Source organism: Ceratotherium simum, chromosome 11, assembly GCF_057802395.1.
Source record: "Ceratotherium simum simum isolate JZ-2026a chromosome 11, ASM5780239v1, whole genome shotgun sequence".
Lineage (NCBI taxonomy): Eukaryota > Metazoa > Chordata > Mammalia > Perissodactyla > Rhinocerotidae > Ceratotherium > Ceratotherium simum.
The window spans coordinates 17,164,852-17,180,734 of NC_141910.1; the positions used below are offsets into that span (position 1 = coordinate 17,164,852).

At 37.7% G+C, this 15,883-nt stretch overlaps 1 protein-coding gene across 1 annotated transcript; it reads right to left on the reverse strand.

The window, feature by feature from the left end:
- Positions 1-10,774: 10,774 nt before the first annotated feature.
- Positions 10,775-15,648, reverse strand: GKN1 (gastrokine 1). The gene is made up of 6 exons (XM_004435593.3): positions 15,619-15,648; positions 13,896-13,946; positions 13,670-13,807; positions 12,641-12,751; positions 11,555-11,702; positions 10,775-10,869 (listed from the first exon to the last, which is right to left on the reverse strand). Exons 1-6 carry the CDS (start codon positions 15,628-15,630, stop codon positions 10,775-10,777), a joined length of 555 nt encoding a protein of 184 aa, XP_004435650.1. The 5' UTR covers positions 15,631-15,648.
- Between the last annotated feature and the right edge of the window lie 235 nt (positions 15,649-15,883).

The following is a 15,883-nucleotide window of genomic DNA, read 5'->3' on the forward strand; positions in this document are numbered from 1 at the left end:
AGGTGATCTAATAAATATTAGATAGATTAGACAAAATAAATTTTCCAATGTGTCTTTGACAAACTGAACGTTGGCATGCTGTTTAATGGAGAAAAATGTGGAAGTATAAGTTGAGTATATCTGCTATTACCTTCATATTTTACATTGCTCTAAATGTTCTAACCAATGCAATTAGGCAAAAAAAGAAAGAAAGTGTACAGATATTGTAGTAAAGGAAGCAATGTGATCAAATTTATGTATATTATTATCTCCACATGAGTGCCTTCACTTAAGATACTCATTGCAAATTTGGGAGTCTCCAGGCCACCCTCACTTCTGACCAGCTGGCTACAAATTCAGGGATTCTCACTACACCCTCAAGTTTTTTTTTGTTGTTCTTTGTGATGATCAGTCCTGAGCTAACACCCATGCCAATCCTCCTCTTTTTGCTGAGGAAGACTGGCCCTGAGCTAACATCTATTGCCAATCCTCCTCCTTTTTGTCCCCTTTTCTCCCCAAAGACCCAGTAGATAGTTGTATTTCATAGTTGCACATCCTTCTAGTTGCTCTATGTGGGGCGCCACCTCAGCACTGTTGGACAAGCGGTGCGTTGGATCCGAACCTGGGCCACCAGCAGCAGAGCTCGTGCACTTAACCGCTAAGCCACGGGGCCGCCCCCCTCAGGTTTGATAATTTGCTAAAATGACTCATAACTCAGGAAATGAGTATATTTATGATTACAGTTTTATTGTAACAATGGGATACAAATCAGAACCAGCCAAAGAGAGATGCATCAGGCGAGGTCTGGGAGGGTCCCAATCATGGAGCTTCCTTTGTTCTCTCTCCATAGAGTCAACATCATCACCCTTCTGACACCTAGATGTGGAATGTTGCCAACCAGGGAAGCTTATCTGAGCTTTGCTGTTCTTAGTTTTTATTGGGGCTTCATTATGTAGGCATGATTGATTGAATCATTGGTCATGTGACTCAATCTCCAGTCTTCTCCCCTCCCCTGAGATCAGGCTGATACCATGTGGCTCAAGCCTCAACCCTTTAATCATATGGTTGGTCTTTCTGGCATTACCAGCCCGTATCCTGAGTCATCTCTTTTGCATAAACTATCAAGGGGCCCACCATGAGTCATCTCATTAGCATAAACTATTTTGTGTGGTCTGAGGGGACCACTATGAATGACAAAGACATTCCTATCACTTGGGAAATGACAAACGTTTAGAAACTACCTCCCAGGAACCCAGGACAGAGGCCAGCCATGTTCTTTATTACACACCAGCTTGTCTAATAAAATAGCAACCCCTCCACCTCCTCAACCTTCCGTTGATGACCCTCCTTCTTCCCTCATGTTATTCTGTTCCCGCCTTAAGAGTTATCATCAATATTCATATTGTGTATTTATTTATTTATTGTTATACTCCACCACTGGAATGTAAACTTCATGAAGACAGTCACTTTAATCGCTTTTTTTCCCTACTTTATCTCCAGTGCCTAGAAAAATCTATCACATAGGAGAGCTCAATAATACACGTTAAATGAATGAATAGCATAAATACAGAGTTGCAAGTGGGATGTGCTATTGATGTTCCTCTTAGTTAAGAGAACAGAGCTGTGACTTCTGTTGTCTAATTTGAATCTTGTAGATCAAGATAATACTGGGATGGGCCGGCTCCGTCGCTTAGCGGTTAAGTGCACGCACCGATACTGGTGGCCCGGGTTCGGATCCCGGGCGTGCACCGATGCACTGCTTCTCCGGCCATGCTGACGCCGTGTCCCACATACAGCAACTAGAAGGATGTGCAACTGTGACATACAACTATCTACTGGGGCTTGGGGGAAAAAAAAAGGAGGAGGATTGGCAATAGATGTTAGCTCAGAGCCGGTCTTCCTCAGCAAAAAGAGAAGGATTAGCATGGATGTTAGCTCAGGGCTGATCTTCCTCACACACACACAAAAAAAGATAATACTGGGAAAGAGGATGGTTATAACAGATCCAACCTAATTTGAATATCTAGGTAGGAGTGATTTAAATGTAAGGTTTGGCATACTTTCTCTAATGCTTGAATTTGGTTGTACTTCTTGATATTCTTAATTGGTTATTTCAAAGTTTTGAGTATTTTGAGAAGTACAAAACTTAGTTAATAGATATATGTATCTATCAATATGAAAGTACCTTGGAAAAATTGACTTTAGCTTAAAATTTATTAGTGAATGTTCTGGAAGGATCCAATTACTAGAAGTTTGGTTTAAACTATTTAGTTATGTCAGAAGTGCAATTGGGAGGAGACCAGAAAGATATTCTAATAATGGGCAAGGGCTTATACTATCTGCTCCTCTCTGGTGCCTCTTGGGGTTATGAAGTCACTAAAACTTCTGATGATCCCACAAGCCAGCTCTGTGTGCTCCCTGCATCTCCTCTTGACCTGATGGGCTGAGGCACTAAAGCGAGCCATGGTTTAGTATGAGTTACTCAAGTTACCCACAAGGCCAAAAAAACTGAAAGTGGGAAACTGCACAGCAGGCTTCCAGGCAGTGATTTAGAGTCTTTCGGAGAGCTGGGCTTAGCACTGGCACAGCCCAGGAACAGCGTCTTCTCTTGGCAGACCTCTCAGCATCCTGGCGCTGAATGAAACTCATTTTCACTTACACCACTCTTCTGGGGACGGGGGTCAAAGGCTGAATGTTTGGAGCCACCAGCCTCAGAGTTGAGCCAGAGATGAGAGGCCTCTGCCTTATGTTGGAATGAACGAGCAGTTTCTTTCCATCCATATGGGTCTACCTTCTTATTGCCTTCATAGCATGACCTTACTGTGCTTTTAACTTTCACAAATTGTAATTAAGTATCGAGTAAGTGCAAAAGACTGTTCAAAAACACATGTAAAGTATAGAGAATAATGATACAACACACACCCATGATGTCTCCACCCCTCAAAATAGTTTGAGAGAGAGAGAGAGCATTACCACTACCTTGGAAGGCTTCCATTTGCCCCTCCGTGAACTCTTCTCTCCCTCTCAGGGGTATACAATTATACTGAATTTCATGTTATAATTCCCTTGCTTTTAGTCATAGTTTTACCACATATGCATGCATTTCTAAAATATATGTGTTGTTTAGTTTTTCCTGGTTTTGAAGTTTATATAAATACAGTATATTTTCTTCTGCAATTTGCTTTGTGGACTCAACATTATTTTTCAGAGAGTCATTCATGTTGTTGTGTGTGGCTGTGATTAATTTGGTTTTCTTTTTGTGATGTTTAGTATTCTACTAAATAAACACATCATGATTTATTTATCTATTCTATTATTGGAAAACTTTTGGATGGTTTCTAGTTCTTTGCTGTTCCAAATGCTGCTGCTATGAACATTCTTATACATGTTTCTGGATGCCCATGTGCAAGAATTTCTCTAGGATATATACCTAAGAATGGAATTGTTGGGTCATAGGAGATTCGCATCTTCAGCTTATTAGACATTATTGAATTGTTTTCTAAAGCAGTTGTATCAATTCATGCTTGCCCTGGCTGATTCTTGTTACACTACATCCTCTCCAACACCTGATATTAGACTTTTTCATTTGCCAATCAGATGGTATGAAATGATCTCTCATTATGGTTTAATTTGCATTTTCCTTATTACTAAGGGAGTTAAGATCTCTTATCTGGATTCATCATTCAGGATTCTTCTTCTGCTAGAGACCTATTCATGTTCATTTATCTACTAGTTATTCATCTTTTTCTTGTTGATATGTAGGAGTACTTTATATAATTTTTACACTAATCCCTCATCCAGCTTGTGTGTTGCAAGAGTCTCTACTAATTTGTGGCTTGTCTTTTCACTATATTTTTGGTGTCTTTGGATAAACAGGCATTCTTGTTTTTAATGTAGAGAAATTTGTCAATATTTTACATTATGGCTAGGGCTTTTTCTGCAAAATTTAGCAAATCCTTTCCTCTCTCCGTAGTCATGAAGTTATTGTTCTATATTATCTTCTAAGTCTTTTTATTTTGCCTTTCATATTTAAGTTTTTAATATAATTGGAATTTATTTTCTTTTGCTTTTTCTTTGTTTTTCTTTCTTGATGTCATAATAGTTAATAACATTGTGAAATTTTAGTCATACATTATTGTTTGTCAGTAACCATATAAATGCATCCCTTCACCCCTTGTGCCCACTCCCCACCCTCTTCCACCTGGTAACCACCAAACTGTTCTCTCTGTCCATGTGTTAGTTTATCTTCCACATATGAGTGAAATCATATGGTGTTTGTCTTTCTCTGTCTGGCTTATTTCACTTAATATAATATCCTCCAGGTCCATCCATGTTGTTGCAAATGGGATGATTTTGTCTTTTTTTATGGCTGAGTAGTATTCCATTGTATATATATACCACATCTTTATCCAGTCATCAGTCGAGGGACACTTGGGTTGCTTCCATTTCTTGGATCTAGTAAATAATGCTGCAATGAACAATAGGGGTGCATAAGCCTTTTTGTATTGCTGATTTCAGGTTCTTTGGCTAAATACCCAGTAGGGGGATAGATGGATCATGAGGTATTTCTATTTTTAATTTTTTGAGAAACCTCCCTACTGTTTTCTGTAGAGGCTGCACCAGTTTGCATTCCCACCAGCAGTGAATGAAGGTTGCCGTTTCTCCACGACCTCTCCAACATTTGTTATTTTTCTTCTTGGTGATTATAGCTGTTCTAATGGGTGTAAGGTGATATCTTAGTATAGTTTTGATTTGCGTTTCCCTGATGATTAGTGATGTTGTACATCTTTTTATGTGCTTATTGGCCATCTGTATATCTTCCTTGGAAAAATGTCTGTTCATATCCTCTGCCCATTTTTTGATCCGGTTTTTTTGTTTTTTTGTTGTTCAGATGTGTGAGTTCTTTATGTATTAGGGAGATTAACCCCTTGTCAGATATATGATTTGCAAATATTTCTCCCAGCTGGTGGGTTGTCTTTTCATTTTGATCCTCATTTCCTTTGCCTTGCAGAAGCTCTTTAGTCTGATTAAGTCCCACTTATTTGTTTTTTCTTTTGTTTCCCTTGTCCAAGTAGAAGTAGAATTCAAAAAGATCCCTTTATGACCAACGTTAAAGAGTGTACTGCCTGTATTTTCTTCTAGGAGTTTTATAGTTTCAGGTTTTACCTTCAAGTCTTTGATCCATTTTGAGTCAATTTTTGTGTATGGCAAAAGAAAATGGTCTACTTTCCTCCTTGTGTACGTGGCTGTCCAGTTTTCCCAGAGCTATTTATTGAAGAGACTTTCCTTTCTCCATTGTATGTTCTTAGCTCCTGTGTTGAAGATTAGCTGTCCATAGATGTATGGTTTTATTTCTGGGCTTTCAATTCTGTTCCATTGATCTATGCGGCTGTTTTTGTACCAGTACCATGTTGTTTTAATTATTATAGCTTTGTAGTATATTTTGAAGTCAGGGATTGTGATGCCTCCAGCTTTGTTCTTTTTTCTCAGGCTTGCTTTAGCTATTCAGGATCTTTTGTTGACCCATATGAATTTTAATATTCTTTGTTCTATTTCCATGAAGAATGTCATTGGGATTCTGATTGGGACTGCATTGAATCTGCAGATTGCTTTAGGTAATATGGACATTTTAACTATGTTTATTCTTCCAATCCATGTGCATGGGATATCTTTCCATTTCTTTATGTCATCATTGATTTCTTTCAATAATGTCTTATAGTTTTCATTGTATAGGTCTTTCACCTCCTTGGTTAAATTTATTCCTAGATATTTGATTCTTTTTGTTGTGATTGTAAATGGGATTGTATTCTTGAGTTCTCTTTCTGTTAGTTCATTATTAGAGTATAGAAATGCAACTGATTTTTGTAAGTTGATTTTGTATCCTGCAACTTTGCTGTAGTTGTTGATATTTCTAACAGTTTTCCAATGGATTATTTAGGGTTTTCTATGTATAAAATCATGTCACCTGCAAACAGCGAGAGTTTCACTTCTTTGCTGCCTGTTTGGATTCCTTTTATTCACTTTCCTTGCCTAATTGCTCTGGCCAAAACCTCCAGTACTATGTTGAATAAGAGTGGTGAGAGTGGGCACCCTTGTCTTGTTCCACTTCTCAGAGAGATGGCTTTCAGTTTTTCCCTGTTGAGTGTGATGTTGGTTGTGGGTTTTTCATATATGTCCTTTATTATGTTGAGGTACTTTCCTTCTATATCCATTTTGTTGATAGTTTTCATCATAAATGGATGTTGTATGTTGTCAAATGCCTTCTCTGCATCTATTTAGATGATCATGTGGTTTTTATTCCTCGTTCTGTTAATGTAGTGTGTCACACTGATTGTTTTGTGGATGTTAAACCATCCCTGTGTCCCTGATTTAAATCCCACTTGATCATGGTGTATGATCTTTTTAATGTGTTGCTGTATTCAGTTTGCCAATATTTTGTTGAGGATTTTTGCATCTATGTTCATCGGCGGTGTTGGCCTGTCATTTTCCTTCTTTGTATTGTCCTTATCTGGCTTTAGGATCAGTGTAATGTTAGCCTCATAGAATGTGTTGGGAATTGTTCCATCTTCCTCTATTTTTTGGAATAGTTTGAGAAGGATAAGTCTTAAATCTTCTTTGAATGTTTGGTAAAATTCACCAGAGAAGCCATCTAGTCCTGGACTTGTATTTTTTGGGAAGTTTTTGATTACTGTTTCAATCTCTTTACTTGTGATTGGTCTATTCGGATTCTCTATTTCTTCTTGCCTCAGTTTTGGAGGTTGTATGAGTCTAAGAATTTATCCATTTCTTCTAGATTGTCCAATTTGTTGGCATATAGTTTTTCATAGTATTCTCTTATAATCCTTTGTATTTCTGTGGTATCCATTGTAACTTCTCCTCTTTCATTTCTAATTTTATTTATTTGAGCCTTCTCTCTTTTTTTCTTAGTGAGTCTGGCTAAGGTTTTGTCAATTTTGTTTATCTTGTCAAAGAACCAGCTCTTTGTTTCACTTATCGTTTCTACTGTTTTTTTTTTTTTTTGGTTTCAATTTCATTTATTTCTGCTCTAATTTTTATTATTTACCTCCTTCTGCTGACTTTGGGTTTGTTTGTTCTTCTTTTTCTAATTCTGTTAGGTGTAGTTTAAGATTTTTTGGGGGGATTTTTCTTGTTTGTTAAGGTGGGCCTGTATTGCTATGAGTTTACCTCTCAGGACCACTTTTGCTGCATTCCATATGAGTTGGGATGGTATATTTTCATTTTCATTTGTCTCCAGATATGTTTTTATTTCTCCTTTAATTTATTCAATTATCCATTGGTTGCTCAGTAGCACGTTGTTTAGTATCCAGATCTTTGTCACTTTCCCAGTTTTTTTCTTGTAGTTGATTTCTAGTTTCATAGCGTTATGGTAGGAAAAGATGCTTGTTATGATTTCAATCTTCTTAAATTTATAGAGGCTTGCTTTGTTTCCCAATGTATGGTGTATTCTTGAGGATGTTCCATGGGCGTTTGAGAAGAATGTCTAATCTGCTGTGTGTGGATGGAGTGCTCTATATATATCTATTAAGTCCATCTCTTCTAGTTTTTCATTTAAGTCCACTATTTCCTTATTGACTTTCTGTCTGGATAGTCTATCCATTGATGTAACTGGGATATTAAGATCCCCTACTACTATTGTGTTGTTGTTAATATCTCCTTTTAGGTTTGTTAATAGTTGCTTTATGTACTTGGGTGCTCCTCTGTTGGGTGCATATATATTTATAAGTGATATGTCTTCTTGGTGGAGTGTCCCTTTTATCATTATATAATGCCCCTCTTTGTCTCTCATTACCTGTTTCATCTTGAAGTCTTCTTTGTCTGATATAGGTATGGCAACACCTGTTTTCTTTTGTTTGCCATTAGCTTGGAGTATTGTCTTCCATCCTTTCACTCTGAGCTTGTGTTTGTCTTTAGAGCTGAGATGTATTTTCTGGAGGCAGCATATTGTTGGGTCTTGTTTTTTAATCCATCCCACCACTCTGTGTCTTTTGATTGGAGAATTCAATCCATTTACATTTAGAGTGATTATTGATATATGAGGGCTAAATGTTGCTATTTTATCCTTCGTTTTCAGGTTCTTCTGCATTTCCTTTGTTTCTCATCTTGTATGTTTTGGACTACCAATTCAGTTTGGTAGTTCCGAATGATGGTTTTCTTAGTTTTCTCTTTATGTACCATATGTGTCTTTGTTCTGATTATTTGTTTAGTGGTTACCATCAGGTTTGTGTAAAAAATCTCATAGATAAGATAGTCCATTTTCTGATGGCCTCTTATTTCCTTAGACTAAGTCAATTCCATCCCTTTCCTCTTCCCCTTCTAAGTTATTGTTGTCACAACTTATTCCATCTTGTGTTGTGAGTTTGTGGTTAAAGTGATGAGGTTATATTTATTTTTGGTGTTTTTCCTTCCCTTTATCTTTAATGTTATAATTAAGTGTTTGCTAATGTATTCTGATAGAGAGCTGCAATTTTTCTGATTTTGTCTACCTATTTTTCTCCTTGCTCAAGGCTTTGTATCCCCTTTCTCGCTTTTTTTTAAAGGCATGAGGGCCTTCTTGAGCATTTCTTGTAGTGGGGGTCTTGTGGTAATGAACTCCCTTAGCTTTTGTTTATCTGGGAAAGTTATTATTTCTCCATCATATCTGAAGGATATTTTCACTGGATAGAGTATTCTTGGCTGAAAGTTTTTGTCTTTCAGAATTTTGAATATATCATTCCACTCTCTCCTAGCCTGTAAGGTTTCTGCTGAGAAATCCACTGAGAGCCTGATAGGAATTCCTTTGTATGTTACTTATTTTTGTCTTGCTCCCCTTAATATTTTTTCTTTGTCATTGACTTTTGCCAGCTTTACTACTGTATGCCTTGGAGAGGGTCTTTTTATGTGGATATAGTTAGGAGATCTGTTGACTTCATTCACTTGTATTTCCAGCTCCTTCCTCAGGTTTGGGAAATTCTCAGCTATTATTTCTTTGAACAAACTCTCTGCTCCTTTTTCCCTCCCTTCTCCCTCTGGAATACCTATAATCCTTATGTTGCATTTCCTAATTGAGTTGGATATTTCTCGGAGAATTTCTTCATTTCCGTTTAGTCTTAGTTCTCTTTCCTCCTCCATATGGAGCATTTCTGCATTCCTATCCTCTATATTGCTAATTTTTTCCTCCATATTGTCAGTTCTGTTCTTTAAAGATTCCAGATTTTCCTTTATCTCTTCCATTGTGTTTTTCATCTCCAACATTTCTGATTGCTTTTTCTTTATAGTTTCAATCTCTTTCGTGAAGAAGTTCCTGATTTCATTGAATTGTCTATCTGTATTTTCTTGTAACTCATTGAGATTTTTTATGATAGCTATTTTGAATTCTCTGTCATTTAGATTATACATTTCTGTGCCTTCAGGATTGATTTCTGAGTGCTTGTCATTTTCCTTCTGATCTGGAGATTTAATATATTTTTGCATACTGTTTGATGGCATGGATTTGTTTTTCCTCATACTGACAATATCTGTTTGCAGCTTCCACCTGCTGCCACTGGTGGGAGTCAAGAGCTGTGTATTCTGAGCCCACCACAATCTGGGCACTCTGGCCAACTGGCTGAAGTGCTGGGTGAGGGGAGGGGCTCCTTCTTTCACCTGCCCAATCCCAGGGGCTTCTCGCTCTTCCCTCACTATCTGCTCTCTGGGGTGCTAGCTTGATGAAGATATCCCCACAACAGTTCAGTCCTCTCTGTGTGGGAGTTTCCCATGAGCTGTGAGGGAACTTGGAGAGCAATGGTTTTCCAGTGGAGGGCTGCCCCTCTGAAAACATGGGAATGGATTAGATATTCTTACAGCATCCAGTATTTTTAAAAAATGTAAGAGAAGTATTTCGAAAAATGAACTGTAGTTTCACATTACAATACACAACATTTGGAGTCTCTGTTTTCTCTGAGGTCTTTTTCCTTCAGTGGAGACCCTGATGCTGTATGTGTGCCATGTGACTTGCTTCCCTAGCCATCAATGAGTGGAGGTTGTAGATTCTTTAACCAAACAGGGTCAGGGAAAATTGGAATTGGGATTCAAAAGTATTATACATTGCTTCTTGAGCTATAAAGACATGTAAACATGGGAGATGAGGCTAATGTTTTGATTCAGCCATCTTCTGTCATGAGTACAGAAAAAGCCATCTACAAGATGGAAAGAAGAGGGAAGTAGAATTTAGAGAGGAGCAGAGAAGGGCTAATATGTGGCTGCAGGAGACAGAAGGAGACTTGGGTCTTGGTGTTAATATAGTTCTTGGTTTCAGTCTCTTTGGTACCCAGTTGCTTTTCTTGCCCTAAGATTATTTTAGATACTCCTACATCCTTGCAATAAACCCCTCTGCCTGGCTTAAGCTATTTTGAGTGGATTTCTGCCCTTGCTGGTCTGAAATGTTACAGTGCACATGAACTATAAAGCAGTCTTCAGAGCTGTTGGATGGTCTTGGAACCATTCCCAGAGCTGTGGTTAGTAATATCCAACGCACCTGAAGGAGTTCTTTAATAAGGGAAAGATCCTAAATATAGGCTAACAGTTGGGTCTAATGAACTTTGACAATTGCCACCACCACATTGCACTTTTTATCCTGTGCATTCCAAATAGAAATCATATGGAATAACTGAATTCAATGCTAAGTGGTTTATTGAAAGTTAAAGAAGTCAGAGATAACTAGCATAAAACATTTCAGAATGACATGATAAAAACCATGAGAACCCATATTTTTCTGCATAGAATATTCTGCTGACTAAACCCACAGTGACTTTTTTTTTCAGTTCTCCAGTGCTTCTCCACAGAAGGAAATGTTCAGAATCCAGAGTATATTAGCAATGAAGCACTTTTGTGAGTAAGAAAACAGGCTTGCCCCTGGTAAAAAGAAAAGAAGAAACCAATGTCAATGTCTTAAGAATTCTTTTTTTGGGGGTGTCACACAGTTTCCAAACTAGCTATGCACTAAGTTCAAGATTGATCTATCTATCTATCTATCTATCTATCTATCTGAGATTAAATCAATCAATTCAGAGATCGGGAAAGTTGCTGTTAGGTTAGGTTCCTAGGCGAATACTTTGTTTTTGTGTAAGTTATTCTTTGAATGCTCAGAAATTAAGTGATTGAGCTACGAAAATCAATAGATTCTATTGGCGATCTCCTTTCGTTCAGCCATTCATGCATTCCTTTGAGTATGTCTTGCATTTGCTCCAGATCCACTCTTGAAAGGCAGTATTTCAGAATGGTTGAGAGGACAGAATCCAGAGGCAAATGCTTGGGATTGACCCAGGCAAGGGATTTTTGACCTCTCTCTGTGCCTCAGTTTTCTCATCCAGAAAGTGAGAATAATAATAGAATCTATCACATAAGATTGCTGTCAGGAGCAAATGATTTAACACACTAAAAGCACATAGAATAGCACCCGGCACAGAGCAAGCACTACATAAACATTAGCCTTGATTGCCATCTCCTGAGTAATTGGTATCCTCTGTGGACATGCTTGAGCATAGTCTCACAATTTCACCAGCACTAACTTGGAGTGCACATTATGACGATTACTCACCTTGAACCTCTTCAGCCACGTATGTTGGAACCCCACTGCACATGTTAGAGATGGAGTCTCCAAACTGGCTCAGGTCACTGACTTTGTCAGGGTTGATTGAGTATATCAGGCCCCTGGGAGCAGGTCCCCCTGGTCCTTTGCCCTGAAGCTGAGTGTGGAGAAGACAGGTGGAAAGGAAGAGAAAGAATGAATGCCAAGCCCAGTGGTTTGTTGAATTGAGGGTTAGGTACAAGGCCGATAGGGTGTATTGCTTGGCTATAATTTTTCCATAATCAAAATGAACAGCCAATTCTAACCCTGTATATCTCAGAATTTCTGAGTGTCCTAAGGGATTTAGCTGGTTTGAAACCTCAGCTTCTCATAAAAGCAGAAGTCTGAGGCTAAGTTTATTCTGAAGCTTAGACCTCATTTGGTCATCTTATATTTCTTGGATTGAGCTATATGATAATCAGCTTCTGAGAATGAAGTTTATTTATTTTCTCTACCTTGTCAATGAAAGGTATCCATTTATTGGTTTTAAGAATATGAACTCAGGCAAACATTTTAAGGAATGATGGATCCCCTCTCTTCACCTACCCCAACTAAGGTTGTGAGATAAAATACAGGAGACTTAGTTAAATTTGAATCTCAGATAAACAACAAATCATTTTTTAGTATAAGTATGTCCCAAATATTCCATAGGCCATACTTATACTAAAAAAAAATCCATTGTTTATCTGAAATTCAAACTTAACTGGGTATCCTCTACTTTTATTTGCTAAGTCTAATAACCTTAACCCAAATCTTGAAAAAATAAAAAAGCCCTTGAAGTGCGGAGGGCTCCCATTGGCATGAGCAGAGCTTTGTTCTTCTAATGGTAAAGATTATCAGGTGTTCTGCTCAGCCTCTGTAGAGGCAGGTGTGAGCCACAGCATATGGGTGTGACGGCAGCTGCCTCTTCTCAGGCAATTAGCAATTCCTCTTTCCCTTTTGTGCTGCACACTACAACATACTGCGGTTAAGAGGGAACAACTGTGACCTTCTCATTATTTACTGGAGATCATAAGACCTTCCCTGAGCAAAAATAAAAAAGACTTTTATGTTTACCTTCTTTTCCTTGATCAGCGCATCGAGGTCTTGAAGAGAAGGCATGACATCGTTGTTCATTTTGTGCACAAAGCATGCCTGCTTGTCAAACAGCCTGGTTGCAGCAAAGCTCTGGTAAAGAAGATGGTAGATAGTAGGGAGTATGTTCTCCAAAGAGCTTTTCTCATCAGAAATCAGTTTCACCAGCAGAGGGGAATGGAACTCCCAGATCAAGATGAACTGGAATAAGAGCACAGGGTCTGGCCCTGTTTTGCAATTGCATCTATTGCCAACCTTTGTGAGGACAGACTACCAAGTCCTTGAAGGCAGAGAATATCTAACTTGTTGCTTTATCTTCAGGTCCTAGCACGGTAAGAGTCACTCTATATTTGTCTGTTTTGCTGAAATAAACCTTGAATTGCTATCACGTTTTAATCTCCTTTAATCTTCACAACATTTCAAGGAGGCAGATAAAACAGGAATTAATTTTCTAAGTGGTCAGACGATAAAATTGAAACAATAAAGAGTTGGCTTTTTGAGAGTATAAAGTTTGTTAAATACAGAGTCGGATCTCCTAACCAGAGCTAAGTGATTTTTTGCTTCCCTTACCAGTTAATATTGTCATTTACATTTCCTTTGGTCCTTTGGTGTTACAGTGAAATGTCAATTTCTGTCTTTTTAGAAGGAAATTGAAGATAGAATGAGATAGGCTATATTTTTGGCAACAGTAGTATTGTGTAGGTCTTTCATCATTATTGAGGGTGTCTGCAGCAAGGGAAAAGGATGTTCATATCTGTCTAATAACCCCACGATCTCTTGAACATAGTGGATCCTAATTACTGTTCCTTGGTTTGAATTTTAACTGACTGTGGGAAACATTATCAGCTGTTATATCTAGGGAGCGAAACTGGGTGAGCACTTTTACTTATAACTATGCTTATATGCAATTGGAATTTATTTTGTTTTTAATTTTTTAAGGCAAACTTATTTTGTTGCTAAAAAAGAAACATCATATTTGTAAAGAAGGGAAATTGCGTGTTGACTACCTACATTTTGGTAATCCCAGACAGAATTCCAGGAGTTCCATCCATTGTTGTTGTCAACATTGGCCACGTTATGTTCATTGTTGATACTCACTGACTGCTGCCCACTTCCATTACTGTTGCCGTCATCATTGACGTTGATATTCTGAAATTTATAAGAAATTGACAATGATTTAATACCACATTTCTTTGCAAATGCATTTTGGTAATACACTTTAAAAAGTGAGACTTACATAGGTAAGGGCAGGAGTCAGGAAGACGCCAAGAAGTCCAGCAAAGACAATCTGCAATCACAAATAATATTGGCCTACAGTCACATGGCAAAATGATGTCCTCTTCTTTCTCTTTCTATCCAAGCGTATGAAAAATATTTACTAATTTTACCATTCAGTTGAGTGGTCTGTATTTTCTTCTTTGACCTTGTATTTTTTTAACCATAGAAAGCTTTAATGATAATGTAGACTTGTAGGTTAATTGCTTACAGTAATTATATTATTGTGATATTGTTTTAGAATTTTTTAATGTGAGTGTCAGTATATTGAAAAATAAATCTTAAAATGAATAGCATACATGATGTGAAAATGGTTATAAGTCCTGAGAATCACATCTGAAAATAATTTAAATTAATTTTCATATTTGATCTGCAACGCTTTCTTCTCTTCCTAGAACTCCTAATAGCAGAAGTACTCTTTTTACCTAAAAAATTTTTTAAAGCAATGGATTAATAATAGGTTTGATGCTGATGATGAAGAGACCAAGGATGTAGTGTCTGGCTGTCAAGTGTGGTTAGCAGAAGGGAAGTCAATAACTGGCCCAGGATACTTGGTTTAGTCATTTGTTATTGGGTACATGATATAGGTTATCAGAACACAGAGCTTTATGCGGGGTGCCTGATTTTGAGTACCTATTTTCATTTCCTTTGCCTGGAACAAGATGGTTTGAGAACTGCACTGATGATTCAAGGTAATTTTTTATTCGTTTAATTTTTCCCCTGATAACTTAAGAAGGTGGTAAAAATTAGCCTTCTAAAAAGTCAGAGGTGGAAGAAATTTTAGAGATCTAGTCATATAATGCAATCCTTTCACGAATAAGGAAATTGAGCTTCAGAGGTTAAATACCTTGGCTAAGGTTGTATCTTTTATTCACAGTAGAACTAGGAGAGAAACCAGATCTGACCCATGTCTGGAGTTTCTTTCTTTCTTTTTTTAACTTTGCTGTTGTTAGAACTTATTTTTAGATAACTATTTTATACTTGCAACTCCATTATGAAGCAGAGTCTGCTATAATACATTTTAGTGTTTATTATGTTGAAAAATGAAAATATTCGTCTGACTCTAGCTCCTTTGCATCCTGTTATAAGAGACACATGGTACCACCAGTTACTCTGGGAAAATTTTATCGTCCACCTGCTACACTCTCAGCGTTTTATCTGGAACCACAGGTAAGACGCTGCACTAGCTTCATGCTTAGATGTTTTCATGAATAAATGATCTTGGACAGTGGCCAAGGCAAAACTTTCTTACTTGGAGATCCATTTCACAGCAGGGAATGTGACAGTAAGTCTTTCACCCATTTGTTTTGATAATAAGATTTTTATCTTGATTGAATATATTCAGAAATTTTGGTCAAAAAAAGAATTCAAGAATGTGGTGAAAGATCAGGCATTTTCTAGGGCTTAGGGACTGCTTGCTCTGCGCTCAGACCTGAATTAGGAGATCTGAAAAGTAATTTCATTAAAGATAGCATGGTGTCAGATGCTCAGAGAGCTGTCTAACCCCAGTATAACTATATTTTTCTATAGACACGCATATAAACACCACAATTCCATGAAAAGAACTTTTTTAAACAAAATTTTCCATTATAGTTAGATTGTCATAAGAAGCAGACGCCCTTAGCTCAGAAGGTTAACAGTCTCCAAATATAAGGTCATAAATTCAAAACGAAAGGTCTACTCACTGTGAACTTCATCTTGGCTTCACCAAAGCGATGGAGCAGAGGAGAAGGCAGGTATGGACTCAGATGAGAAACCTTCTCATATTTGTACTTGACAGGATTTACTCAAACTAGGCGTGACCAGGTGGGCATCAAAGACTTATCTTTCTCCCTTTTCCCATATCTGTGCCATGATCCAGCATACCAGGAAGCCTTTCGGATTATCTACCTTGTTAGCAAGGCAGCAGCTTGACATGGAGTAGATCTGACTCATCATTTGTTGAAGTTG

Coding starts and splice junctions, on each gene's coding strand:
- GKN1 (XM_004435593.3), bottom strand. Junction 13,808..13,895: donor TGACTCCTGCCCTTACCTAT/GTAAGTCTCACT, acceptor TATAAATTTCAG/AATATCAACGTCAATGATGA. Junction 10,870..11,554: donor CGTGGCTGAAGAGGTTCAAG/GTGAGTAATCGT, acceptor TCTTTTTACCAG/GGGCAAGCCTGTTTTCTTAC.